Raw genomic sequence first — 27,179 nt, 5'->3', positions numbered from 1 at the left:
TGCATTCCAGGCCCCCACCACCCTCTGTGTAAAAAAAACTTCCCCCGCACATCTCTACTGAACCGTTCCCCCCTTACCTTGAACTTGTGCTCCCTTGTAATTGTCATCTCTGCCCTGAGAAAAAGCTTCCAACTCTTCATCTTATTTATGCCGTTCATAATTTTATGAACTTCTATCAGAGCTAACCTTCAGCCTCCGTCTTTCCATGGAGAACAATCCCAGTTTATTCAATCTCTCCTCATATCTAATACCCTCCTTACCAGGCAACATGCTGGTAAACCTCTTCTGTACTCCCTCCAAAGCCTCCACAACTTTCTGATAGTGTGGTGACCAGAATTGGACACAGTATTCCAAATGTGGCCTAACGAACATTTCATATAACTGTAACAGAATTTGCCAACTTTTATACTTGATGCCCCGACTGATAAAGGCAAGTATGCCATATGCTTTCTTCACCACCTTTTCCACCTGTGCTGCCACTTTTAAGGAACTGTGGACCTATACTCCCAGATCTCTGTGTGTCTATGCTCCTGATGGTTCTGCCATATATTTTATAGCTCCCATTTGAATTGGATCTACCAAAATGCTTCATCTCGCACTTGTCTGGATTAAGTTCCATCTGCCATTTCTCCGCCCAATTTTCCAGCCTATACATATCCTGCTGTTTTCGCTGATAATCTACCACTATCCTCAACTCCACCAATCTTAGTATCATCCACAAACTTGCTAATCAGACCAGCTACGTTTTCTTCCAAGTCATTTATATATATTACAAACAGCAGAGGTCCCAACACTGATCCCTGCAGAACACCATTAGTTACAGACCTCCATTCTGAAAACCACCCTTCCACCGCTACTCTCTGTCTTCTATGGCTAAGCCAATTTTGAACCCATCTAGCTAGCTCACCACTGATCCCATGTGATTTAACCTTTTGCACCAGCCTGCCATGAGAGACTTTGTCAAATGCTTTACTAAAGTCTATGTCGACAACACCCACAGCCCTTCCTTCGTCTATCATTTTTGTCACGTCCTCAAAAAACTCAATCAAATTAGTGAGACATGACCTTCCTCATACAAAAGCATGCTGTCTGTCACTAATAAGATCATTCAGTTCCAAATGTTAGGGTTTCTATGATTCCCTTCTCAACATCCTCCACGTACATGGAATTATCCCTCAGCAACATCAGAAGGGAGCAGGTCTGAGTAACCCTCAATGTTACAAAAGGGTTACTTTGCGGGATCAGGCTGGTCTTCCAAATTCTTTTCCTTTTCAACAACAACCTTCTTTTACATAGCACCTCCAGCACAGTCAAATGCCCAAGGTGCTTCCCAAGAGCATTACTGAATAAAACTTAACATTGAGTTACATAAGGAGATAGAAAGCCAGATGACCAAAAGCCAAGTCAAAGAAACAGTTTTAAGGAGCATCATAAAGGAGGAGAGGGAGGTACAGAGGTTTAGGGAATTACAGAGCTTGGGTCTTGATAGCTGAAGGCATGAAAGCCAACAGCAAAATGATTAAAATCACAGCTCGGAAAGGTCAAATTCTGAGAAGTGTATAGTTCTCAAAAACTGGTAGCATTAGAGGAGATTCCCAAGCTAAGAGGTGCAAGGTTATGGAGTGTTTTGAAAAGAGGGTGGGAATTTTAAATAAAGAGGCACTGCTGCATCAGGAGCCAATGTCGTCACTAAGCACAAGGGTGATGGATGTACAGAGCTTGGTGTGAATTAGGATATGAGCAGCAGAGCTTTGGATGAGTCCCAATTTTTATAGGGTAGATGATGAGGGGCAGACCAGAAGGACATTAAAATAGTCAAATCTAGAGCTAACAAAGCACTAGATCAGGATTTCAGCAGCCGATGAACGGAGATAGGGTGGAGGTGGGTCATACTATAGAGGTGCAATTAAACTATCTTGGAGATGATGTGTATATATGACCTTAACTCATTTCAGGGTCAAACACGGTAAAGTTGAGAACCATCTCACTCAGCTCAGATAGCAGCCAAGAGAAGTGATGGAATTAATAGCTGAGGAATTCAGTCTTTCTGATACTTAGTTGGAGGAGCTTTCTGCTCATTCAGTTCCAGATGTCAGCCATGCAGTGTGACAAACCAGAGACAGTGGAAGCTTCAAGAAAGGTGGTGGTGAGGTAGAACTGAGGCCTGAAGTTTTGCACAGGCAGAGAGACTCTCTCGCTGTGCAAAAATGCTGGCAAAGACCTGAATCTGGAGGTCCTGCCACAGAATGCCAACTCCACCATTTTTGCCGGGAGAATGTTGCTGGGTTATAAATCGCACATCCGTCATTCATGGGGGCAGTTGTCCATATAAATAAAAAGCTTCATATCTCATTTTGGTGAAATAGGTGTCTAAAACCCAATGTGCAGAATAAACCTGGTAGGAGCATGGTCTGAATGTTGTGCATTTGTTTGGATAGCCAATGTGCTCTTTGAGAGAGGTAAGATGTCCATTGGGAGATGTAAGATTGGCTAAGGCTACTGGAGAGACTTTAAACTAGAAAGGTTGGGGGGAGGGAATCGAAATGAGGGGACTGAGAGCGAGGAGGTTAGCTCGCAAATAGATAAGGAATGTAAACAGGGTAAGAGGGAGGTTAGACGAGTGATGGAGAAGGGAAGTGCTCAGGCTGAAGGTCTGAGATGTGTCTATTTTAATGCCAGGAGTGTAGTGAATAAAGTGGATGAGCTTAGAGCGTGGATTGCTGCTTCGAATTGTGATGTGGTGGCCATTACGGAGACTTGGATGTCTCAGGGACAGGATTGGGTGCTTCAGGTGCCGGGTTTTAGATGTTTCAGGAAGGACAGGGAGGGAGGCAAGAGAGGGGGGGGAGTGGCACTGTTGATCAGGGATAGTGTCACGGCTGTAGAGAAGGTGGACGCCGTGGAGGGATTGACTACGGAGTCTCTGTGGGTGGAGGTTAGGAACAGGAAGGGGTCGGTAACGTTGCTGGGTGTTTTCTATAGGCCGCCCAATAGTAACAGAGATGTTGAGGAGCAGATGGGGAAACAGATCCTGGAGAGATGTAGGAATAACAGAGTTGTCGTGATGGGAGATTTTAATTTCCCAAACATAGATTGGAATATCCCTAGGGCTAGGGGTTTGGATGGAGAGGAGTTTGTTAGGTGTGTCCAGGAGAGTTTCCTGACACAGTATGTGGATAAGCCTACTAGAGGAGAGGCTGTACTTGATCTGGTGCTGGCTAATGAACCTGGACAGGTGGAGGATCTCTCGGTGGGTGAGCATCTTGGGGATAGCGATCATAATTCTATCTCCTTCACGATAGCATTGGAAAGAGATAGGATCAGGCAGGCTAGGAAAGTGTTTCTCTGGAGTAAAGGGAAATACAGTGTCATCAGGGAGGAAATTAGACGGGTAAATTGGAAGGAGGCATTCTTGGGGAAAAGTACCGAAGGAAAGTGGAGGATTTTCAAGGAATGTTTGTCTGGAGCTCTGCATGACAACGTTCCGATGAGACAGGGGGGTGTTGGTAGGGTACGGGAACCGTGGTGCATGAAGGTTGTGATGAACCTGGTGAATAAGAAAAGAGAGGCGTACAGAAGGTTCAGAGAGCTAGGAGGTGTTAAGGATTTAGAGGAGTATACGGGATGTAGGAAGGAGCTTAAGAAGGAAATTAGGAGAGCGAGAAGGGGTAATGAGAAGGCCTTGGCGGGTAAGATTAAGGAGAATCCCAAGGCTTTCTACAAATATGTCAAGAGTAAAAGGATGAGATGTGAAGGCATAGGACCCTTAAAAGGTGAAAGGGGAAAAGTTTGTGCGGAACCGTTAGAAATGGCGGAGCTGCTTAATGAATACTTTACCTCGGTATTCACGGTGGAAAGGGATCTGGGTGGTTGTACTGCTGGTTTGCGGTGGACAGAAAGGATCGAGCATGTGGACATAAAGAAAGAGGATGTGTTGGAACTATTGAATGGCATCAAGGTTGGTAAGTCGCCGGGACCGGATGGGATGTACCCCAGGTTACTGTGGGAGGCGAGGGAGGAGATTGCGGAGCCTTTGGCAATGATCTTTGCATCGTCGATGGAGACGGGAGAGGTTCCGGAGGATTGGAGGATTGCAGATGTGGTCCCTATATTCAAGAAAGGGAACAGGGACAGCCCGGGAAATTACCGACCGGTGAGTCTAACCTCAGTGGTTGGTAAGTTGATGGAGAGGATCCTGAGAGACAGGATTTATGATCATCTAGAGAAGTTTAGTATGATCAAAAGTAGTCAGCACGGCTTTGTCAAGGGCAGGTCGTGCCTTACGAGCCTGGTTGAGTTCTTTGAAAATGTGACCAAACACATTGACGAAGGAAGAGCGGTGGATGTGGTCTATATGGACTTCAGCAAGGCGTTCGATAAGGTCCCCCATGCAAGACTTCTTGAGAAAGTGAGAGGGCATGGGATCCAAGGGGCTGTTGCCTTGTGGATCCAGAACTGGCTTGCCTGCAGAAGGCAGAGAGTGGCTGTGGAGGGGTCTTTCTCTGCATGTAGGTCAGTGACCAGTGGAGTGCCCCAGGGATCTGTTCTGGGACCCTTGCTGTTTGTCATTTTCATAAATGACCTGGATGAGGAAGTGGAGGGATGGGTTGGTAAGTTTGCTGACGACACCAAGGTAGGTGGTGTTGTGGATAGTTTGGAGGGATGTCAGAAGTTGCAGCGAGACATAGATAGAATGCAAGACTGGGCGGAGAAGTGGCAGATGGACTTCAACCCGGATAAGTGTGTGGTGATCCATTTTGGCAGATCCAATGGGATGAAGCAGCAGTATAATATGAAGGGTACCATTCTTAGCAGTGTAGAGGATCAGAAGGACCTTGGGGTCTGGGTCCATAGGACTCTTAAATCGGCCTCGCAGGTGGAGGATGCGGTCAAGAAGGCGTACGGCGTACTGGCCTTCATTAATCGAGGGATTGAGTTTAGGAGTCGGGAGATAATGCTGCAGCTTTATAGGACCCTGGTTAGACCCCACTTGGAGTACTGCGCGCAGTTCTGGTCACCTCATTACAGGAAAGATGTTGAAGCCATTGAAAGGGTGCAGAGGAGATTTACAAGGATGTTGCCTGGATTGGGGGGCATGCCTTATGAGGATAGGTTGAGGGAGCTTGGTCTCTTCTCCCTGGAGAGACGAAGGATGAGAGGTGACCTGATAGAGGTTTACAAGATGTTGAGAGGTCTGGATAGGGTAGACTCTCAGAGGCTATTTCCAAGGGCTGAAATGGTTGCTACGAGAGGACACAGGTTTAAGGTGCTGGGGGGTAGGTACAGAGGAGATGTCAGGGGTAAGTTTTTCACTCAGAGGGTGGTGGTTGAGTGGAATCGGCTGACGTCGGTGGTGGTGGAGGCAAACTCGTTGGGGTCTTTTAAGAGACTTCTGGATGAGTACATGGGATTTAATGGGATTGAGGGCTATAGATAGGCCTAGAGGTAGGGATGTGATCGGCGCAACTTGTGGGCCGAAGGGCCTGTTTGTGCTGTGGCTTTCTATGTTCTATGTTCTATGTAAGATACCCATTGGAATGGTTAAAAGTAGATATGGTTGTACATAAAAAGAAGTGCACATACACTTCTCAAGCAAAGAAGTTTCAGACTGTCAAAGAACTGGCAAAGCTCTCAATATTCATTGGAACTAGCAAGGTTGTCAAGGAATTTAACTGGGCTTTATTTTGGAAAAAACAATGCTTGATATTTCATTCTGTCTGTCAAGCCTGAGGGATATCATTATAGTATTTTTGCTGCATGACTAATTTTACAACTTATTATCACAGTGCCTGTTAAACAAGTAGTTTGATTGGCAGTTCCAAGTCACTCCAGAATAGAAATGTTTGATTCATAACTAATTAGTTGAAAAAAAATTAATGTATTTTCCTTGACAATGTATTGATTTTTTTTAATCAATAAGAACCGAGAGATCACCGATAGACACATAACTTTATTATATGTCAGCATAGCTCCTGAAGTTTGCTGAACATGACCATGAGGTGAATTAGCTTGGAGGGGGTAAGGGAAAAGGGTCATGATGGGGGGGCATAGGTTGATATGAGTTGGCACCAAGTTGGCATGGGGGTATAAAAGGCCATGACTGTAGCATGTGTTGCCATACGGGGCATGATGGGCCATGGGGTTGGATAGAGGGTAATAGGGTCTCATTGGGCATATGAAGGGTTATGGTGGGTGGGTAGAGGGGTATAGGATGCCATTGGGGGCATGAGGAGCGATGGGGGAGTGGCGGGGGGGGTGTAAGAGGTGGCATAGATTGGATGATTGGATAGATTAGATGGGCCATGGAGTGTTTGTGGGGAGTGAGGGGGTGTGGGGATTGGAGGGATGTTTTTTAATTTGCTAATTTGTACTTTTAAAAATAATTTAAACGAAGTACCAGTGCACAGAGGAAGGCCTACTACCCAGCCCCTCCTCTACACCTTACAGCTTCCGCATTAGAAACAAGGGTGACTTTGGAGCCCATCCCAGGAATGAAAATCCAATTTTCCATGCCTTTTTTTTATCCTAGTCAGGTTTGCAGAGCTGGGAAATATCCTGTCTCTGCACTCTCGACTCAAGTGTGAAAATCCTGGTCTGAGTGTCGCTGGCTTATCCATGGAAGTTGAGATGGTTTTGGACGATATTACTGAAGGGCATCTTGAAGATCAGAAATAGAAGCTGGGCCAGGGATATATATGGTTCGGCACAGACAAGAAGGGCCAAAAGGCCTGTTTCTGAGCTGTAATTTTCTATGGTTCTATGGTTCAATGTGTGAGATCTCCAGAGGTAACGATGTCGGGGTGGGAAGCCAGTGGGGTGATATTCAGATTACAATTAAAAATAAAACAAATGGAACCAGAGAAGTGCACACCAACCCAGTTGGACAATAGTGGAGATGTATTAAAGGGAAGATGGTGTGGTCAACTGTTTCAATGACTGAGGACAGATTGAGAAACATGAGGAAGGGTAGTTCACCATGATCGCCATCACATAGGATATTATTTGCAATTTTGAGAAGGGCTGTTTCAGTAGAGTAACAGGGATGGAATCCCAGTTGGAAGGGTTGAAACATGGAGTTGAGGGAAAGGTGGGCATCAATTTGGGAGGTAACAAAGCATTCAAGCACTTTCGAGAGGGAAGAGGCGTTGAAGGTGGGACAGTCGCTCAAGGGTGAGTTTCTTGAGTTTGTTTATTGCTGACGAGAGAAGATTTGAAGGGAAGGAGAATAGGAACTGAGGAGAGGGAACCATAAACTAACGGGGGGAGGCGGGGGTGTGGTGGAGGACTGAGCAGGAAGCAATGTTGGGTCGTCGGTTGTGTTTTGCTTAGTGTCGAGGGAGCAGAAATGGATCTAATGATCAAGATGAGTCCAGAGGGGACATGAAGTGAGATCAGAGAGAAACTAGACAAAAGGTGTAAGTTCAGGGCTATAGCAGGGAAACTTTGGGAGAAACTTTACCAGTGTGCGGGAAGAGAGGGTAATGGCAGTCACGCCTAAAATCCACGAGTTTCCTGCATTTTCTGTTGGTGGTAAGAATGGACGAGACGAGGAAGATGGTTCATTGTGGAGAAGGTCAGGACTTGATAGTGATTTACGTGGTCCAGCGAGATCAGGCAGTGAATACTAAGGCAGTTGTTAACCACAGACATTCAAGTCTGTCTCCCTTGGACTCTCTCCAAAGCCATGCCAGTTTAATCATTTGAGGGTGATGTACAACACACATCAACAAATGCACACAAAGAGATGCATCTTTTGAATGGCAGTCAAAGAGAAAACATGCATCAAAATGTGACGATTTAATGACACCTTGGAGTTTTAAGTATAGAGCTGCCTAAAATGATCATATCTCAATTGTTTTGAAATGCACTGACAGCCCTCATTAGGAAAGAGCCTTACTTCTTTCAGATGGGCTACATTCAGGCAGCAATAAAGTCACTGATGATGATCGTGGTTCTTTTAAGTCAATCTTTTCTAATGGTGCAGTTATTTCTTCCCAGAGGCAGGGTGTAAGAGATCATAATTGTACGTATATTTAAATTACACTGGAAGCATGCAAATGTTATCACTGATGTCACAAGCATGTAAAGTTACTTAACTCACAGTATCAGAATTAATAATAAGCCATGGGTCAGAATTCTCTGGCTGTTCACGCCAGTGGAATTCTCCTGTCCCACCAACAGCGCACCCCCACCTGCAGGTTTCCCGCCGGCGTGGGGTGACATCAATGGAAATTCCCATTGACAGTGGCGAGACCAGAGAATCCTGCAGGTGGCAAACAACCACCTCCCGCTGGCGGGAAACACACGGCTGGGAGGCCAGAGAGTCAGCCCTTGAAAACTACTGATTGGAAATGGCAATCTTTGGCAGCTAAAAATTAAACAAGATTTTGTGTTCCTGTTTTCAGCACTAAACACGCGTTGGTCCCGTATGTGGGGATAAGACTTCCTGGAGGAGTTATGATTGGGAAACCCGGAAGTGCAGGTTTCCCTGACTGCTGTGGAATTTAAACTCCAAAGAATGCAAACACAGGGTTCACATCCAGTAGCTCGCCTGATTGGTAGCCTTGCACCCTGCCAGGCTCGGAAGTTCTTCAAAGAAAGGCTACTGCTGAGGATCAAGTAAATGGTGTGATTGTTGGGAGCAGAAATATCCCCAGCTCAGAATGGTGGGTACTGTGTGGTTGCAGGAGTTGGAAGATTGGAGGTGTGTGATAATTAGAGATTGGGTGGGTTGGCATGAGAATCTGGGATCACTGTGGAAAACTGGGGAAGATTGAGGATCAGGGAATTGCAGAAGATCAGTGGAAGATGGTTGAGGCGAGTAATAAGATTTGTTGAGAGAAGATAATGGAGGTGGACCTTTGTTGCTTTGAGGGTTAGATTGTCAAACTAGGGTAAACACTCCTACTCATTGTGGTCCACAGGAAATGCTGAAAAGGAATTTACCTGCTGATTTGACGATTGACACCTCCTTTTACCAGATTTTCCGAGCATGTGAAATATGAACAACATGGGTTGACAATAGAAATCCTGTAAAAATGCTGGAAATGCTGGAAACCATTCAACCTTCATGACTGACTGGCTGATTTCCCAGCCCCTGTTCATCTTCTTGAACATTGCAGTGGGTGGCTTCTAGATGGCTGAGTTCCTATTTGAGATTTTTAACATTTTGACATCACATCCAAATAACACCCACCTCTTTTTTTGGGGAGGAGGGGGCTTAAAATTACCACCGCTATTCCACATATTCAAGTGTACGTTAAACCTGATATTTCATCTGACATTTTAGTGAATGTAATACAGTTTGATATTACAGGGCTTTAGGATATAGAATACTCAAAAAAATCTGTAAAACAAATGGTTACTGATACAGTTATCCCTTTAAAGATTGAGGTACTAACCTGGGATTATTCTTTAATGTATTAATAAGAAATTCATGCAAGTCTATCCCTGTGGAGTCTGTATACTCTTGGCTGCAATCTGCAACAAAATAACACATTTTCAACAAAAGCGTTCATTATATTTTTAATTTAAGCTTCCAATTTATAAAGTAGACATTAGCTTGATGTGGACCGTTGATGGTGACCTTTGCAGCTGATACCTAAATTGGCCAACAGAGGTGAAAGATTTTAACTCAGACTAGATCCTAAAGCAGCACGTATTAATCTGCATAATATCTGAACCAATTTACTCAAAAACATCCCAAGCGATTCAGATTGGTATGGTTGCCAAATTAAAGGGAAGCAAAGGCCATGAATCACTAGCTATTATCTAAATGGAGCAGCACACTTATGTGCAAATCCCATGGAAGTCACAATGACCCAGAGATTGCTGAAGTACACCTCACCCATAGGCAGGGTCTTTATCACCAGCCTTAAGTAGACGCAGTGAAATTCATCTGTATTTACCAGCAAATGCAGCCATTTTTGGCCACTCAATGAATATCAATGAAGAGGCTGAAAGCAAGCACCCATTCTTGCAAGGCCTACAGCTGAGTGCTGAAAATCATCCAACAATTTGTGGCAATTTGCAACTCGTGGTGTATCTTTTCCTTGCCAAAAATATTTTTTTTAATGCACTGATAGTAATGTATGCTGTGAACGCACCATTATTCTTCCAGTAATTTCTGGCCCAACATCTCCATGTTGAGAATTAATTTTGCTTGCTACTATATTTCCTGATTCTGAAGGGAGTGCTAATTAACACAAGATAATCCTAGCGCTGTGCTCATAAATGTACACAAGATTATTTTCAATATTGAGGTTTAATAAGACTTGTCATTATCCTGGCAAATTCAGTTAATAAGCTCTCCTATATGTTCCTTTACATTATAAGAATTGCCTTGATGGATTTCATTAAGCTAGCATGAAGTGCACTGGGCTCTCCTTCTCCAAAGAAACTTAATAAGCACTTCAATAATCCACAAAACGTTTGGGTTTTGGAAATTTAAGTCACAATATTAGAAGATGAATCATCTCTCTAAAGCTGTTTGACTGAGTTATTCATTGTAGACATTGTGGGAATTTCATGAAATTACATAAAATGGGTTTACCCCCCCCAATTCTCCGCATGCCAAGTGGCTGATGCTGTCCATATTGTTCAAGGGAGATACTGAGCAGGGACTTGGTGCTTCTCTGCAGTCAGTAAGGCAACAGAAATATTAGTGAGAGCAAGATTCACTTGGGCCACAACCACCCAGTTCTTGACTGCTGATTTCATATTTATAAACTAAAGTATGCCCTTTGCCGAGAATCTTGTGGGGCTCAAGATATGGGATGGAAGATAATGCTTATATAAAAGGGAGTGTAACAAGAAGATGTTTAAAATATTGAGGCATTACATCAAGTCAATGTCAAGCACTTCCGGTATTTAATAATTACTTTAAATGCATCGATTTAGAAAAGTTTATAAAATCTACAAGTTGTAAATCCTACAATAGTTCAGATTAAAATATTACACAGTATATTTACCTCTTCTAAAAAACACCAGGAGCAGAGAGATTACAAGAAATGAGAGTTCAATTCCATCACTGATCTTAGGTGTTCAGACACTGTGGTAACAGAACTGTGGTAACAGAACTTTGCATGAACAAAGTTCATATCAACAATTTAGGTGCTAAAAGCAGCGCACGCAACCTGCATGACTTTTTATCTGACTTCAATGCTGACTTCAATATCAGAATTCTTGATATTCACTCATGCTGTGTGAATCTCTGTGTAGCACATTAATTCATAAATTCCGCCACAAAGAATAGAAGAGACAGATGCTAGTGTACAGCAAAAACAACATTCTAACACTACCAGCACTCAGCATATTATATTTAGCAGTATTTATGATCACAAGCATTTCTAAAAAAGCAGGCAAAAGCTCAAAATCAAAAACATTGATTACTCTTTCTCATTAGGTGTCTCTACAATAGATTTTGCAGAGCACTATAAATATTCAGCAAGTACACTTAGTTTAGCTTCTGCTCAGGCACTGATGTTAACGTAACACAGTAGCAAGCTAATAAATAAGCATTGGTTTAATGCAATGAGTCTGCAAAGCAAAGCAGCATCACATGAAACACTCAGAGTACTGCCACTTCTCAGCCCCCACAGCCTGTGCCCCTACTCTCAAAGTCTACAGTTCTCTGCACTCACTCCTCCCTCAGTGTTGTAACCTTCAACTGCTTTGCTATATACTGAAACTTCCTCAAATTTTCAATTTCCATTGTAGAAGCAAAAGCTTCTTCAAAAACAGTTGCTTTCACTGCTTTTGGTCACCTCCCCTATCCCTTCTCATTAATACTTCTCCTTTGTGAATGCATTGGGAGTTTACTATATAAAAACAAGCTTTTTATGTATGTTCAGATATAATGGCCGGAAACCTCAATCCTTGTTTGCAGCTGGGATTCTCCAGTGCCGCTGAAAGTGGATGGAACTTTGGCTGGAACACCAAATTCTCTGTCCTCAAGTGCAGTGGGGCAGGCAGGGGCAAGATGGGAGAATTCCACTCAATATTTTACTGTGATGGCATTAAATATGTGCTTGCTTTGGTTTTTAAGGGAGGCTTATGGGATTCTTTTCACTTGCCTGGATGAGTGCAGCTCCAACATGCAAGAAGCTCAATGTTATCCAGGACAAAGCAGCTGAACACCTTAAATTTCAGGATGGCGTGTGGCTTGGAGGGAAGCTTGTAGGCCAGTAGTGTTCCCATCTGCTGCCGCCCTTGAGCATCAAGGCAGTGAAGGTCATTCATGTTGAGAGGGCTAGAATACAAGAGCAGGGATGTACTTGTGAGGCTGTATGAGGTTCTGGTCAGACCCCATTTGGAGTACTGTGAGCAGTTTTGGGCCACTGTGCCACCCATAATGTTTTTGAAGTATCGAAGCAAACCTATCTCTATGGATAGCAAAGGTATGGACTAGTAAGGTTTTCCCCATTGGTTATCAATACCATACATGTATTTTTAAAAATTGAATTCAGAAAGGTTTATGGTATTTGCAATAGTCATTAACGAGGAGGTGTCTTGTTCTAGCAAATTCTACCGAAAATAACAGTCAGATTGCTCAAGAAATTAAAGAAAAGAAGTACATGGAGGAAGCTTCAGTATTATATCTGTGAGTGTGAACATAATCAGTCTTTCATGATAAAATAAATTCTTAACTTACCATTAGCCTCTATTTCCCCAGTGGCTATTCCACATAAATCCCAACTGGTGATGCTACCAATATCAAATAAGACAAATGCGAGGTGATGCATTTTGGTAGATTGAACCAGGGCAGGACTTACTCAGTTAATGGTAGGGCATTGGGGAGAGTTACAGAACAAAGAGATCTAGGGGTACATAGAAAATCATAGAAAATCATAGAAACCCTACAGTGCAGAAGGAGGCCATTCGGCCCATCGAGTCTGCACCGACCACAATCCCACCCAGGCCCTACCCCCACATATTTACCCGCTAATCCCTCTAACCTACACATCCCAGGACTCTAAGGGGCAATTTTTTTAACCTGGCCAATCAACCTAACCCGCACATCTTTGGACTGTGGGAGGAAACCGGAGCACCCGGAGGAAACCCACGCAGACACGAGGAGAATGTGCAAACTCCACACAGACAGTGACCCGAGCCGGGAATCGAACCCGGGACCCTGGAGCTGTGAAGCAGCAGTGCTAACCACTGTGCTACCATGCCGCCATGTTCATTGCTCCTTGAAAGTGGAGTCACAGATGGACAGAGTGGTGAAGAAGGCATTCGGCATGCTTGCTTTCATCGGTCAGAACATTGAATACAGGAGTTGGGACGTCTTGTTAAAATTGTACAAGACATTGGTAAGGCCACACTTGGAATACTGTGTGCAATTCTCGTCACCCTATTATAGAAAAGATATTGTTAAACTAGAAAGAGAGCAGAAAAGATTTACTAGGATGCTACTGGGACTTGATGGATTGAGTTATAAGGAGAGGCTGAATAGACTGGGACTTTTTTCTTTGGAGCGTAGGAGGCTGAGGGGTGACCTTATAGAGGTCTATAAAATAATGAGGGGCATAGACAAGGTAGATAGTCAATATCTTTTCCCAAAGGTAGGGCAGTCTAAAACTAGAGGGCATAGGTTTAAAGTGAGAGGGGAGAGATACAAAAGTGTCCAGAGGGGCAATTTTTTCACACAGAGGGTGGTGAGTGTCTGGAACAAGCTGCCAGAGGTAGTAGTAGAGGCGGGTACAATTTTATCTTTTAAAAAGCATTTAGATAGTTACATGGGTACGATGGGTATAGAGGGATATAGGCCAAATGCGGGCAATTGGGATTAGTTTAGGGGTTTTACAAAAAAAGGGTGGCATGGACAAGTTGGGCCGAAGGGCCTGTTTCCATGCTGTAAACCTCTATGACTCTATGATTGTATAACTCTGAACTGTTCTGGCACTTAATCATGACAAAGGATTGAGAACAAATAATATTCTGATCTGGAACATCACATGAAATAATTAAGCATCTGGACAACTTAGTACAGTTTAACTGTCTGACCTTCAAAACCATATTTGGTTCTTTATTCTAATGAGCTCTAATTTTAAGAGCTCAGTCATGATCACAAGTGATAACCCAGCTACACCGGAGTGCTCAGTGCATATTCCTTGTCACTCAGCAGACACTCTCGTTTCTCATGGTTGCTCAAATGTTGATGGGACAGCAGTCTGGGGCAGAACAAGGCATCACGGTTGCTGCCAGGATATTGGGCATTTACCTACAAATTGTGCAGATTATAAGCTGACTGAGTGATTAAGCCCCCTGCTGGCTGTGATATAAAGAAAGAATAAAGAAAGGTACAGTACAGGAACAGGCCCTTCAGCCCTCCAAGCCTGCGCCAATCATGATGCCTACCTAAACTAAAATCGTATGCACTTACAGAGTTCGTATCCTTCCATTCCCATCCTATTCATGTATTCGTCCAGATGCCCCTTAAATGCCGCTATCGTACCTGCTCCCTCCACCTCCTGTGGCAACATGTTCCAGACATTCACCATCCTCTGTGTAAAAAACTTGCCTCGCACATCTCCTCTAAACTTTTCCCCATGCACTTTAAACCGACGTCCCCTAGTACTTGACTTTTCTACCCTGGGAAAGAGTGTCTGACTATCCACTCTGTCCATGCCACTCATAATCTTTTAAACCTCCATCAGGTCACCCCTCAACCTCTGTCGTTCCAGTGAGAACAAACCGAGTTTATCCAATCTCTCCTCATAGCTAATACCCTCCAGACCAGGCAACATCCTGGTAAACCTCTTCTCTACCTTCTCCAAAGCATCGCATCCTTCAGGTAATGTGGTGACCAGAATTGTACACAATATTCGAAATGAGGCCTAACTAAGATTCTGTACAGCTGCAGTAAGACCTGCCATTTTCTCTAAGTGCTTAGATAGGGCAAGAAAATTGAAGAGTGGATCTGTTGTGTCTCTGATCATAATCTTGTTCTGTTTTGTTCTACTGTATCTTTCATTGGTGACAGATTTCTTCTGTGTAGTTTCTTGAAGTTTCTTTTATAATAACCAATGGTTACGTAATCTCTCTTTGGGATTACATTTATGAGTTCCACAATCAATTTCATGATATGCTACAGCAACTATTGTTTTAAAGAAGTTTTGTGATTTAAACATTGTTCTCATATTATACAAGACGGAGAGCTGTACTTCATGTGTCCATATGGGGTGTGTTTTTGGCAGGAGGGCAAATAGGGCTCGTGCCCACTCCACTCACTCCCCTATCTCACACTCCACTGCTGGTGGGTGGAATTGGTATTCCACCTGCCATATTTAAATGCATAATCAGGGATCAATTGAGATTGATAACAAGCCAATTTGCCCCAATAATACAGCCCAAATGGACAGTCAGGTGGGAGTGGGCAGGCCACTCTTTAAAAGCTTTTTTTCAAAAGGAGGGGAGGGAGGAGTGCCATGTTTGGGGAGGACCCTTTGTGCAGCAGGGGACCGCCTTCCATTAATTGCCCAAACTCTCCCTGCTCAAGACCTTGAACATACCTGGCTCCAGGATCCATGCATCTACTTCTTGTTTCTGGTTGCAGACCCACCCATCCATGCACTCCTGGTGCTGCTGGAATCGCTGTACAATTGACCAGAAGCTCTCGAGGACATGACTTCCTCTCCAATGAGGGGTGGAAGTCTCACACTGCCCCAATTCAGCCTGCCCACAGCGTGCTTGGCTGCAGGGTGCGCTGGGGTGGAGGGGGTCGGTTCCATGGTGACTTTGTTTAGGGGCGGGGCATCTGCTTCCTTGCTGTTTTGCAATTGTCTACTATTGTAAGATGACTGAATATACTTTTCTTCATTCTTCTATAGCCATTGTCAAGTTAAGTAAACTAAGTGCAACAAAATAAATGTGAAGTTAAGATTTGTTTATTTTATTCAAGTTTGAAGTGAAAAAGTTGTCATTAGCCGTGATATTAAACATTTTGATTACCTAGAATGTAACTTATGGATAAATTAATCCTTTGAAGTGCTTCCTTTTATATTCCAAATACAAATATAATGGTTTGAAATGTGAAAATATAGAATTGCACTGCAGTTTAAAGTTGTAAACATGATGAATATGCTGGTATGAATTTATGGAATAGTCGACTCCAGTGAAACATAGCAATCTCAGCATAGTTTCTTGTAAAGTATATCATTGGCTTTGCATCAGGACATGTGAATTGATTCATGTAGGTTAAGGTACATATTCCCAGGAGCTATAGCTAAAGACTAACAAAAGCATTTTGCACATAACAATGATTTTTTTAAAAATTCACCATCGTTGGATAATGCAGGTTTCATATGAATTGGCAAATAAAGTGCATCAAACTTCCTTAAAATCAGCTTTGATAGACTATCACAACTGCCATAAGATCAGTCTTAACCATGCCTTGAATAGAACCATTTTAAGTAATGTTGCTCATCACAGATTGACAAGTAGGTAAGGGTAGGTATTGCACTACTATTTCTCTTTGAGTAATGAAAGGGGGTTGATTGCAAATGCATACCTTTCGACAACATTCTTATTTTAGGTTTTTCACTAGTTTTCTCTTTCTCTCTGTTTTTATCCTTGTCCTTTTCTTTCTCCAATTCCTCTTTATTAGTTTTATCATCATCTTGAAAACTTGGCGAGCTGGTGAGCTGCAGCTGAATTGAATCCTGCAACACAAAAATTACTAAGAAATAATAATTCCTTTTATCTGTAAAATGGCTGGTTATGTTGCTATCACTTGCAATTAATCGTTAATCTATAGGTTGTCCACTTTATCACCTTCTATAGAATGATCATTAAACACAGTTTGAAATGAACAGCATTCCTCAGCTAAAAATAACCATAACAAATGTCCACAATTTGAAATAATTTTTTATAACACAAGATTGGCTTTCATGGAAACAAGTGATTTGATCATAACACTTGCAATTTGCAGGATCTGTCATTTACAATACCCAAATTACATCATTTCACCAACAGAAATGGGAATGAATGGCAGCAGTATAGACAGCATACTCCTTTAGTTTTATATAAACTGAGATTGATGGCCAGTACAAAGACAATTATTCCACGTTATCAATTCATATCCAAGTCAAAAATCACAAAAGTTGTACAAATATTCACAATAAAAGCTAGCAAAATATTCTCAAATACTTGGTCTTTGGAACAACAAAGCACATTTCATCTCAAAACACTGATATCAGAAAGTAAGCACAAAGTTCCTTCAATATATTTTGAACGTACAATAATCCAAACAATTGCAGATTTAATATTGATATAATGGAGATCTTAATGGACATGGAACCAATAATCCTCATTGTTACAAATGTTAACCTTGTAATATGGTGAGTATGGTCTCTGCATTGTTGAAAACATTAGCTCTACAGTTCAATGAAATATGTCCTGTGGTTAAAAGCTGATTGTAGCAAGCTGCAATTGACCAAAATAATGTCATGCACATGATGATTTTCAGTCTTGTTCTTCAGTTTTGAAACAAAAATGTTTCCCCCTTTGTTTCCACCCCTTCCCCCACCCTCCCCCAGGAGGGTTGGGTGGCTTTGATTCCTTCAAAATCATTCCTGGCTCTGCTGCTAGCAGATATTGTGATCCACAGTTAAGTCCTCCTCTCCTCTTCCTTTAACCAAGCACCTCAATCCACCTAAACTTTGGCAACAAGACTGGCGATTTGCCCAGGTACAAAGGCCAGCACAGTTTCGGTTTTAATTTAAATCGTCCAGTCCTTGAACAGTGAATAAACACGCACACCATCAGGTCAATGTATCCAGCTTCTTAAAAATAACAGAACTAGAATGTAGTATTTCGTCCCTCCTGTCCCTTCTCCTGTCCCCAACACAGTTTTCTCAATTAAGATTGCTTGACTTCTTGCTCCAGAATCCTTGGTCCATATAGATTTCAGAAACAATGTTCAGCCCATGGCAGTCTTACGCTTATGTCCTCAAATGCTTACATTTGATGTGATACCGACATCTGGAAAGTACATGCATTATAGAATAGTTAAAGGTCTGCGGGTACTAAAACAGAATATTTAGCATCATAATTCCACTCTGAAAAGTATATGAATTATAGGATGCATTGTCGCCTTTTTGTTCAATATTTTTAATTATCCAAAGTTCTCTCCATAAAGCTGGAATGCTTCTGAACTGGGGCTAAAGCCTCAGCCTGCAATTGTTTCAGTGTTACTATTTCCTCCTTTTGAGGACTGAGGTGAAGAAATTCTTCCAGAGAAAAGTAGCGACATCATAAGCAATCCTTCCTTTTGTTAGGCAGCCTCCTCCCTTAAAGCTTTGCAGCATGTTTGATAAAACAGTACAGTATGAAAGTGAGTTGAAAGTGCAAAGAATTACAGCTTCTTGATTGCGTCGCAATGGAGAGCAAGTTTGAAGTATAACAGAAAATAATTGTACAATACGAACTCATTTTGCACAATTTCATTATGCTAATAGTACATTGCAGTTTTGACTGACTCGGTGCATAACAATTAATTAAATCAGATCACATCACTTTTGAAAAGTACGTTCATAATGGCTTCAAACTTCACTTTAAAAAATTTCAATGCCTGTGAACAGTTATAATTCTGAGACATGTTAAATGTTAAAACCTCTAACGTACTAGACTTTCAATGCATCCCTTATCCAAACATTTTCCTTAAGGAAATGTGAACTGACACAGATCCTTCCACCCCACAGCATATCTAGAAACATCATTTAGAGTCAGATGCAGCACTGTTTAAATGTAGGAAATCTGCAGTGCAGATAAATCCATTTCTTGCCTCTCATAGAAGCTTAAGATTAACAAGTGCAAACTAAAATAATGCTCCGAATACAAGTAATTTTTTTATATTTCTGATTAATATTATCGTGTTAGACAAAATTAAAGGAAGTAATAACAATACACCTGATATTTCAAATATAATAAAGAACTTAAAGTGACAAACTGGTTGCATTATGTATCAAAAGCTCAAAAGTTAGCATTACAAAATTCATTGAGAATGCTAATACAAAATCTCAACTGTGTGAGTTATTGTCCCACTGCCCAATGTTTTTAAGCTATCATTCAACAAAATATTCAAATCAACAAAAGCTTTTGCAGAATGAAGCAGAGGGTATTTTGAGCTTTGGGATGGGTAACATTAGATTACTCATTCATTACATACTTTCCCCAATTTTTCTTTTCACAACATCAACAAGAACAAAAACCAGGAGAGCTATGGAACTGATGGCCAATCCGATATTGTCAAGAGTTCAAATTAGCCCCAAATTTTCTAAGGGTTTCCATATAAATAAAAATCTTAAATATTAAGTTCATTTCTGACATTGCATCAAAATGAAATTGATTTGTCATCAATATTTTCGCCAAATGGTCATGATTGGTGGTAATGTTTAAGCTACTACATGTGCATCATTGCAATTGGTCCCACATTTGAAACCTGACAGCGTGATCTGATGTGTACATTACTCGCTGCCACCAATCAGTTCATTTCATTTGAGCTTAAAATAATTAGTTTGTTGCTTACAGACATCCAAACATAATGGAGGTCAAGATTGTCATGCACAAACTGAAGATACTTACCTGGAAAACAAGTGATGAATATGAAGAATAGGCATAAATGTTTGCTGGTTACTGCAAAGAAAATAAACACCTCTGTCTGGAATTTCATCATGGAGGCAGAAATTGGGAGTAGGTGATTTTCCCGACGTCGTGATGCCATCTCTGTCCTAACAATGCTTGCAGGCTTGATTTTCATATCCTGGAAGGCGTGAAGGCCTGAAGTTGGGAGATGGAGCCAGGCTGATGCTGAGACAGCCAGGTTCAAAGGCCTGCCTCTGTGCACAGAAATGTTGGCCCAGTTCTTCAGATCAGTGCAAAGGCCCCTCACCCTTTTAACCTGCCTATTTCCTTCATACCCCGGCCTCCTTCATCCCCTGACCCTTCTTCAACCACCTTGCTCTCTCACCCTCAATACCCCTTATCACCTAACACACCATCTTCCCTACCCATTTTATAGCCTCTTCACCCCTCACCCCCCTTACCCACTCACCCAGTATCCACCGTATAAACAGAGCCGACATGCCCTGTAATAACATATGTAAGTCTGTGAAAATCACACTAATCTGTCAAAATAAACAAAGATTACTTGAAGGCACTCAAATATCATTACCTCCTTTGGAAAACTCATAACTCTCAAAGCAAAACAAACATCACTTGAATAGCCATTTGAAACCCCAATATCCTCTTCAGAATCTCATAAATCCTTCAAACTAAAGAAGCATGACTCGAATAGGTATTTAAAAAATCTTCTTTCAAAGCTCATACACTTGTCAAAATAAATAAACATAACTTGAATATGCATTTAAAACCATTTAGCCCTTCAGAAGCTCACAGATCTGTTAAAGCCATCAAACTCACATTCCTCCAGTCAGTTGTGTAAACAAATCCTGTTGTGTAGAATCCATTAATATTTTTGAAGGCAGCAAAGCCATCAAGCTCACATTCCCATGGACAACTGTATAAACAATCCCTGCAGGGCAGAATCCATTAGTGCCTTTGAAGGAAGACAATAGTTTCTATATCTGTCATAGCTCTCAAGCAGCCAAACAGATGGCCAAGCTCTTCTGTAAAAAATAAAGGACACCATGTGTAGCGTTTTAATAACTAGCTATTGTGTTTACACTGGGCTAGAGTTTCAATATTACACAATGCCAAATAATACTTCATCCAGTGGATAATCCGTTTAACTGGATCTGAAGAGCTTTCAACTTTTACAATGCTGTTCTTCACTTGATACTTCACTTGATTGTCTGAAGTAACAACCGACAAACAGATTATCTAATGGCCACTTACTTTTCCAGTCATACTACTGTTACCACTCACTTGCATACATAGACCTAACCCTGGTTACAATAGTTCATGTTGAACTTTAAAGGAAGCACTACCACTTTTATCCACTTTTTACACTCTTCTTACTTCCAATCCATGGTTCAGAAGACTTCCAAAACATGGCAACCTCGATGGCAGAGTTTCTGATATGCCCACCCTTATAATGGGCCTGACAACTTGCAAACAGCAGCGAGTGGGGTTTCCAAACCACGCCCTTTCCTACTCAGCTGAAAATAGCCGGAGACAGTAATGGAGGCAAGGGTTCCGACTTCACTGCACATTGGCCATTTATTTCTGATTCCAACCTCATGTGATCCCAAAATGGGACCACAAAATCTGGTTCCTGGTAGCAATACCCATAATTATTTGAACAATGAGAGAAAAACAATCACACTAAAGGACATCCTTGAAAAATATCATATCACTTCTAATGCAAAAAAAAGTGAACTTCTGTGGTTAATTCATAAAATTTAATGTGAACAACGTCGGCTGCAAAAGTGAACAAGATGATTTCAAACAACATAAGGCTATATGAGCAAGAAGTAAGGAGCATGAAGATGGCAACTGCAGACTGAAAGCAGCATGACCGAGTGATTAAATCTAGAAATATTCTAAGTAAGGGAATTCAATGGAGAGAGGGAGGAAGTGCTGTCCTGGTCTTTTCCCAAAACAGAATGGTCCAAGTGAGAGAGCCAGAGGCAGTGGAATGCAAGAGCTGAGGCCCAGAGGCATTAAGCAAGAGTGCAGGTATGTAATTAATGGGTTTTAAGTTTCATTCTCCCTCTAAACTGGGGCAGTAGTCGAAATGGACACTGGTGAGATATATATTTTATTAAACTAACAGCATAAATAGTCAAACTCCTCAATAACTAATTAGTCCATTGGCAGTACAAATCTTAAGTATTGCTGAAAAGAGACATTTTGTCAAAGCTTTTGGTGTTGCACTCATCAAGACAATTGCAAAAATAGTTATTTCAGTAAATAAGTAGGATTTTGGATTTCTTCCTGTTTTTACAAAACGTTTCTGTTCTTGGCAAAATCGTAACAAGATGTCATATGGTGCAGACAGCTTGCTCTTCTTAAGGATAGAATCATAGAATCCCTACAGTGCAGGAGGAGGCCATTCAGCCCATCGAGTCTGCACCGACCACAATCCCACTCAGGCCCTATTCCCGTAACCCCACATATTTACCCCGCTAATCCCCCTGACACTAGGGTCAATTTAGCAAAGCCAATCAACCTAACCTGCACATCTTGGGAGTGTGGAAGGAAACCAGAGCACCCGGAGGAAACCCACGCAGACATGGGGAGAACTTACAAACTCTGCACAGACAGTGACCCGAGGCCGGAATTGAACTCGGGTCCCTGGCACTGTGAGGCAGCAGGGCTAACCACTGTGCCACCGTGCCGCCCATAGAACACTGAAGGAATTTAAATGATGGAAAAGTGAACATCAGGGCATAGAGATTGGTCCAGGGTGATAGATGTGAAACTGGAGATATTAGTGGTGAACATGAGCAGGGAAAAATATACCCTGTGGGGAGTTAAGAGGTTAAAAATCATCCTGAAAAGGAACAGGGATCAGGTGATCGGGGAGATCAATGGTGTCTGGAACTGAGGATCTGGCCGCAGTGGAATAGAATTATAATGAGCTCACAGGGTGAATGAAGATCAGTGAATGCATCCTTACATGACATTTCCTACATACTGCTCTTCCAGACTCTCCAGCTGCTCAATGCACCACATTCCCTCACTCACCCAGCACCTAATGTATGGTGATCAAGACTCATGCCTAGTAAGGTCATCCTACCTCACTCTGACAAATTTATCAATGCTACTAACCTACACCCACCTCTCACTGCCTCCACATACCTCTCGCTAAATAGTTATGGCAGACACATCATCCAAATACAGAGGTCATTGATATTCTGCCATCTCTCTTGAAAGGCAATGTGGCATGTATCTAAGGAGGCAGAGCAGAACCGACTGGGGACAAGAATGCCTGCATCTCTCGAGCCCTGCAGAGGCAATCATGGGGTTGACAGTGGCAGAGCCTTGGTCAGGTGGTGTCCCAAGGAACATTGAAGATGACAATATGTTCCTGCCTTTTTTCCCTTTTCAACTCCCAGATCTCCCTCATCCAGTCATCTGACATGATGTGACCATGGATCATGCTCCCATTCCCACCCATTTCCCTGAAACCAACCTTCCCCTTTCACTTATTGCTTTCAGACACCTAAGAATTGCCACTGCCCAGCCACAGCAGCCCAAGGAGGAGCAAAGGTTCAGCACTAATGAAGAGTCCCCTTCAATTAATCTGATTCTCGTCGACGCCAGTTCCGATAGTGATCTTGCATGTATCTTGGAGACCATTATAGAGATGGAATCAGCATATGGTGACACATATCGTCACCAGTGGGCTGCAGCCAGATCAGGGGTAAAGGATTTGCCAGCTTGGGTTAGCTTTGTTAGGTTACTCATCAAATTTAATTTGCGATTTTAAGAAGGGCTCCAACATGCCTTTAATGGGGTGATGACAGCAGAGCGTTATTGGGTGGAGTGTGTTAGTTACATTTGCTAAGTAATGGCTAACCATGGTCTTTTTCTACTTACCAATCATGTCACATTTTAAAATCAAAATCATTATCCACAGTCTTTTTGACTTAATCCAACCTTCTACAGTGCTCTACTTCATTTAAAAATATTTTAATATCATAAAATGCGTTCGCAAAATAAATGCAATGGACTTGTAATGATTAGGATTTGCTTTAATATTACCTATTCAACATAAGTAACTTCTATATAGGGTCTCTGAATGCCATTCTTTCATCAGATGCACCTATTCTGATATTGTGTCATAATACTATTCATTTTGATCTCCTATGTTGTCCGTTACTTTTAATTCTGAGATAATGAGCACTCATCTTAAATATATTAGCTTGCTCCCAGTACTCTCAACTCCAAGTCAGGAAGTCACGAGTTCAAACCCCACTTCAAGAACTGAGTTTAGGGTGATATTTCAGTGCAGTGCTGAAAGAGTGCTGCTTCTCAGAGTTCCGTCTTTGAGACGTAAACCAAAGCCTTGTCTACCTGTCCAGGCGAAGGTGAAAGTGAAAGATGAGCAAGGCAATGTCCCACTCAACATTTGTCTCTTAAACAGAAATGGGATAAATGTTGGTTGTCGGATCTTGTGTGCAAATTGCCTGTCGTTGCTGAGATCGTGGTGTAGTGGTAATGTCACTGGACCAGTAATCCAGAGGCCCAGGCTAATGCTCTGGAGACTAGGTTCAAATCTCACCATGGGTATCTGGTGGAATTTAAATTCAATTCATAAATCTGGAATTACAAAAATAGCTAATCTGAGCAACCCATGAAACTATCATCGATTGTTCTAAAACCCCATCTGGTTCACCAATGTCCTTTAGCGAAATAAATCTGTCGTCCTTACCTGGCCTGGCCTACATGTAATGTCAGACCCACAACAATGTGGCTGACCCTTAACTTCCCTCTGAAATGGCCTAGCAAGCCACTCAGTTTAAGGGTAATTAGGGCAACAAATGCTGACCATGCCAGCAATGCCCACACAAAAGCAATGACCATAATTTAAAAATAATTGTCTGTGAAATGATCTGGGACAACCCAAGTTAATAAAAGACACTTCATAAATGAAAACATTTACATCACTATTTTGGCGCTAATGACTCTCCCTGTTGCTCCTTTCTCCCACCCACCTAACCTTATCATTGACAAAACTAATGAATTCCTGAGTTGTCAGTCAAATGTTCCCCTGTGGTCCCAGAAGCAATAAATGGTGATGTATTCCTGATGACGCTTCTATCAAATGAAGATTCCCCTTCTCTATTTCTCAATTGATCCTGTAGCCTTGCAGAATTCTGAAGACAGCTGAGCCGAAACAGAATGTGATATTGGAAAGGAGAGAGAAAAATAAATACTGCTTTCCAGTTTTAGCTTATTGCTTGTGGTGTAGCAATGTAAACAGTCATGAAATCATAGAACCATAGAAAATTACAGCTCAGAAACAGGCCTTTTGGCCCTTCTTGGCTGTGCCGAACCATTTTATACCTAGTCCCACTGACCTGCACTTGGACCATATCCCTCCACACCCCTCTCATCCATGAACCCGTCCAAGTTTTTCTTAAATGTTAAAAGTGACCCCGCATTTTCCACTTTATCCGGCAGCTCATTCCACACTCCCACCACTCTCTGCGTGAAGAAGCCCCCCCTAATATTCCCTTTAAACTTTTCTCCTTTCACCTGTGTAAAATCCATACACATTTTTTCACATCGGAAAAACTATGGGATGAGAAGTAAAAGTAAATGGAATGGAGACAGTTTGATGGGGAAAGTCATGTTAAACAAACTGGCCCATCAAGCTTTCACCCATCCCAGCACAAGACAACCTCTGCACACCATCACCCTTTATAATCGCAAACTTCTCTGGCCCAATTTTTATAATGACTTTGGGTTTTTTCTTACTCTCCCTCTCTAATGATCCAGCCCACACCCTTTCACAACTGAGCTAACCCAGTGCTCGTCCTTTCAACATGCTGTCCTACTCATGCAACTGACAAGCTATATGCTGCAATCTCTCCATGAGGGCTCTGTCTGCTTACCAGCTCTATATTTGGGCACTGTGTCTTCAAAGTTTTCCTGCGCAGTCACTATGATGCGATTTCAACACTCTCCAACACTACGGCTTTGTTGTGGTCTGGTCAAAATGTCAAGGGTGATCTCGTGACATGTAGCATGATCTAAGTCTGTTCACCACGACATACCTGTCTCAATCTTGCTGCCACACTGTTTGACTACCACTGTGCAGTATAGCATGTTTTTATAATGATATAAAGGCATCAATCCTCATAACGGATTGGGTAAACACGTTGCGGGTTCGTTTATAGTGATTAGGCACATGAGAATATTTATATAAAGGTAGAATGCTTGAAGACATCAGCAGTGAAGCTCTGTGCACTGTGTTCTGCTCAGAGGCTAAAGTGAAACTGAGACGGGATCACGTGGCACCCTTCCCTTCTAGTAAAGGCATGTTGCTATATCCGTAAAAACTTATTACAGTAAATATATTGGATTAATATATTGGGTTAGGTTGCTGAACCTTTGGACATTACGTTTGGTAAATTGAGATGTTCTGGGCTTAGAGGTGCAAATCTGTTTGATCCCAACAGCGAAGCCACTATATTGAATGGGTGATGGGAGGGGTTTGGTGCTTATGTGGACAGTAGATGTCAGCTTCCGACAGGGCGATGTTAGCACAGTGTGTGCAATGGTGGACTTTGTTACTCTACAATGCTGGAGCATCAGTGAAAGAGACATTCAAAACAGTTGCTGGTACAGGATGTACCAGAGAGTAAAGGGCAGGTAGGAAAGTGGAATTAAGGTCATATTAAGATCAGCCATGATCTTTGAGAATGGTGGAACAAGCTCAATGGGCCAAGTGGCCTACTCCTGCTACTATTTCATTTTATCTTCTGATATCCGATGATATCACAGTAACCTCATTGCACTGGTCATGAACCTTCAATCATTTATGTACTATAATCAGAGTAGCATGTTGGTTATGTTGGTGAACTAGTAATTCAGAGGTCTGGACGAATGATCTGGAGGCATCAGATCAAATCCAACATGGCAATGGAAGATTTAAAGGCAATTCAATAAATGAGGTATTGAAAAATTTGGCATCAGTAATGATAACCATGAAATGATTGGATTGTTGTAAAAATTTGGCTTGCTCATTAACGTCCATCAACGGAAAAAAGTCTGCTATCTTTACCAGACTATATGTGAACCCAGACTTTGAGGAACCCGGTTGATTTTTAACTGCCTCTGAAATGGTCTATCAAGCCTCTCAACAATATTTGAGAAGGCAGCTCACACCACTGACACAAGGGGCTGTTAGGGAATGACTGGTGACCTTCCCAGCAATGCCCACATTGCGAACGAATTTTAAAAAACTAACCACTAGGTTCTTCTCCTGCTCATCCACTTTCAGCGTGCAACTCTCAATAGCATCAACGTGCTTGTATTGCCCATTTCCAAATCAATCAACTATATTTATCTCAAGCAAAAGAAATCAGCAAAATACAGACCCATTCCTTCATTGCATCCAACCTATTTTTATAACCTGAACAGTGGCACATATTTTCTTATCATTTTTGAACTTAGATAATTCCCAAATGCTTTCATACGATCATTTGTAAATAAGGTGAAAATTAACAGTCCTAACCCTAACATGGATGCCTATGAAATTC

General features: G+C 42.0%; 1 protein-coding gene across 27 annotated transcripts in view; it reads right to left on the bottom strand.

Annotated features, from left to right (window-relative positions):
* Window positions 1-27,179, bottom strand: part of LOC144495881 (cAMP-regulated phosphoprotein 21-like) — a 751,410-nt gene that overhangs the window by 125,863 nt on the left and 598,368 nt on the right. For all 27 annotated transcript variants that reach the window (XM_078216592.1, XM_078216588.1, XM_078216598.1 and 24 more), the window contains 2 exons: window positions 16,514-16,664; window positions 9,402-9,480 (listed from right to left, as the gene is read on the bottom strand). In XM_078216592.1, coding sequence (XP_078072718.1) covers window positions 9,402-9,480; window positions 16,514-16,664 — 230 coding nt within the window. The remainder of the gene's footprint in view (window positions 1-9,401; window positions 9,481-16,513; window positions 16,665-27,179) is intronic.

This window comes from Mustelus asterias, chromosome 7 (assembly GCF_964213995.1).
Source record: "Mustelus asterias chromosome 7, sMusAst1.hap1.1, whole genome shotgun sequence".
NCBI classification, from domain to species: Eukaryota; Metazoa; Chordata; class Chondrichthyes; order Carcharhiniformes; family Triakidae; genus Mustelus; species Mustelus asterias.
The sequence above is the reverse complement of the archived record's forward strand: the minus strand, read 5'-3'. Positions and strand labels throughout refer to the sequence as shown.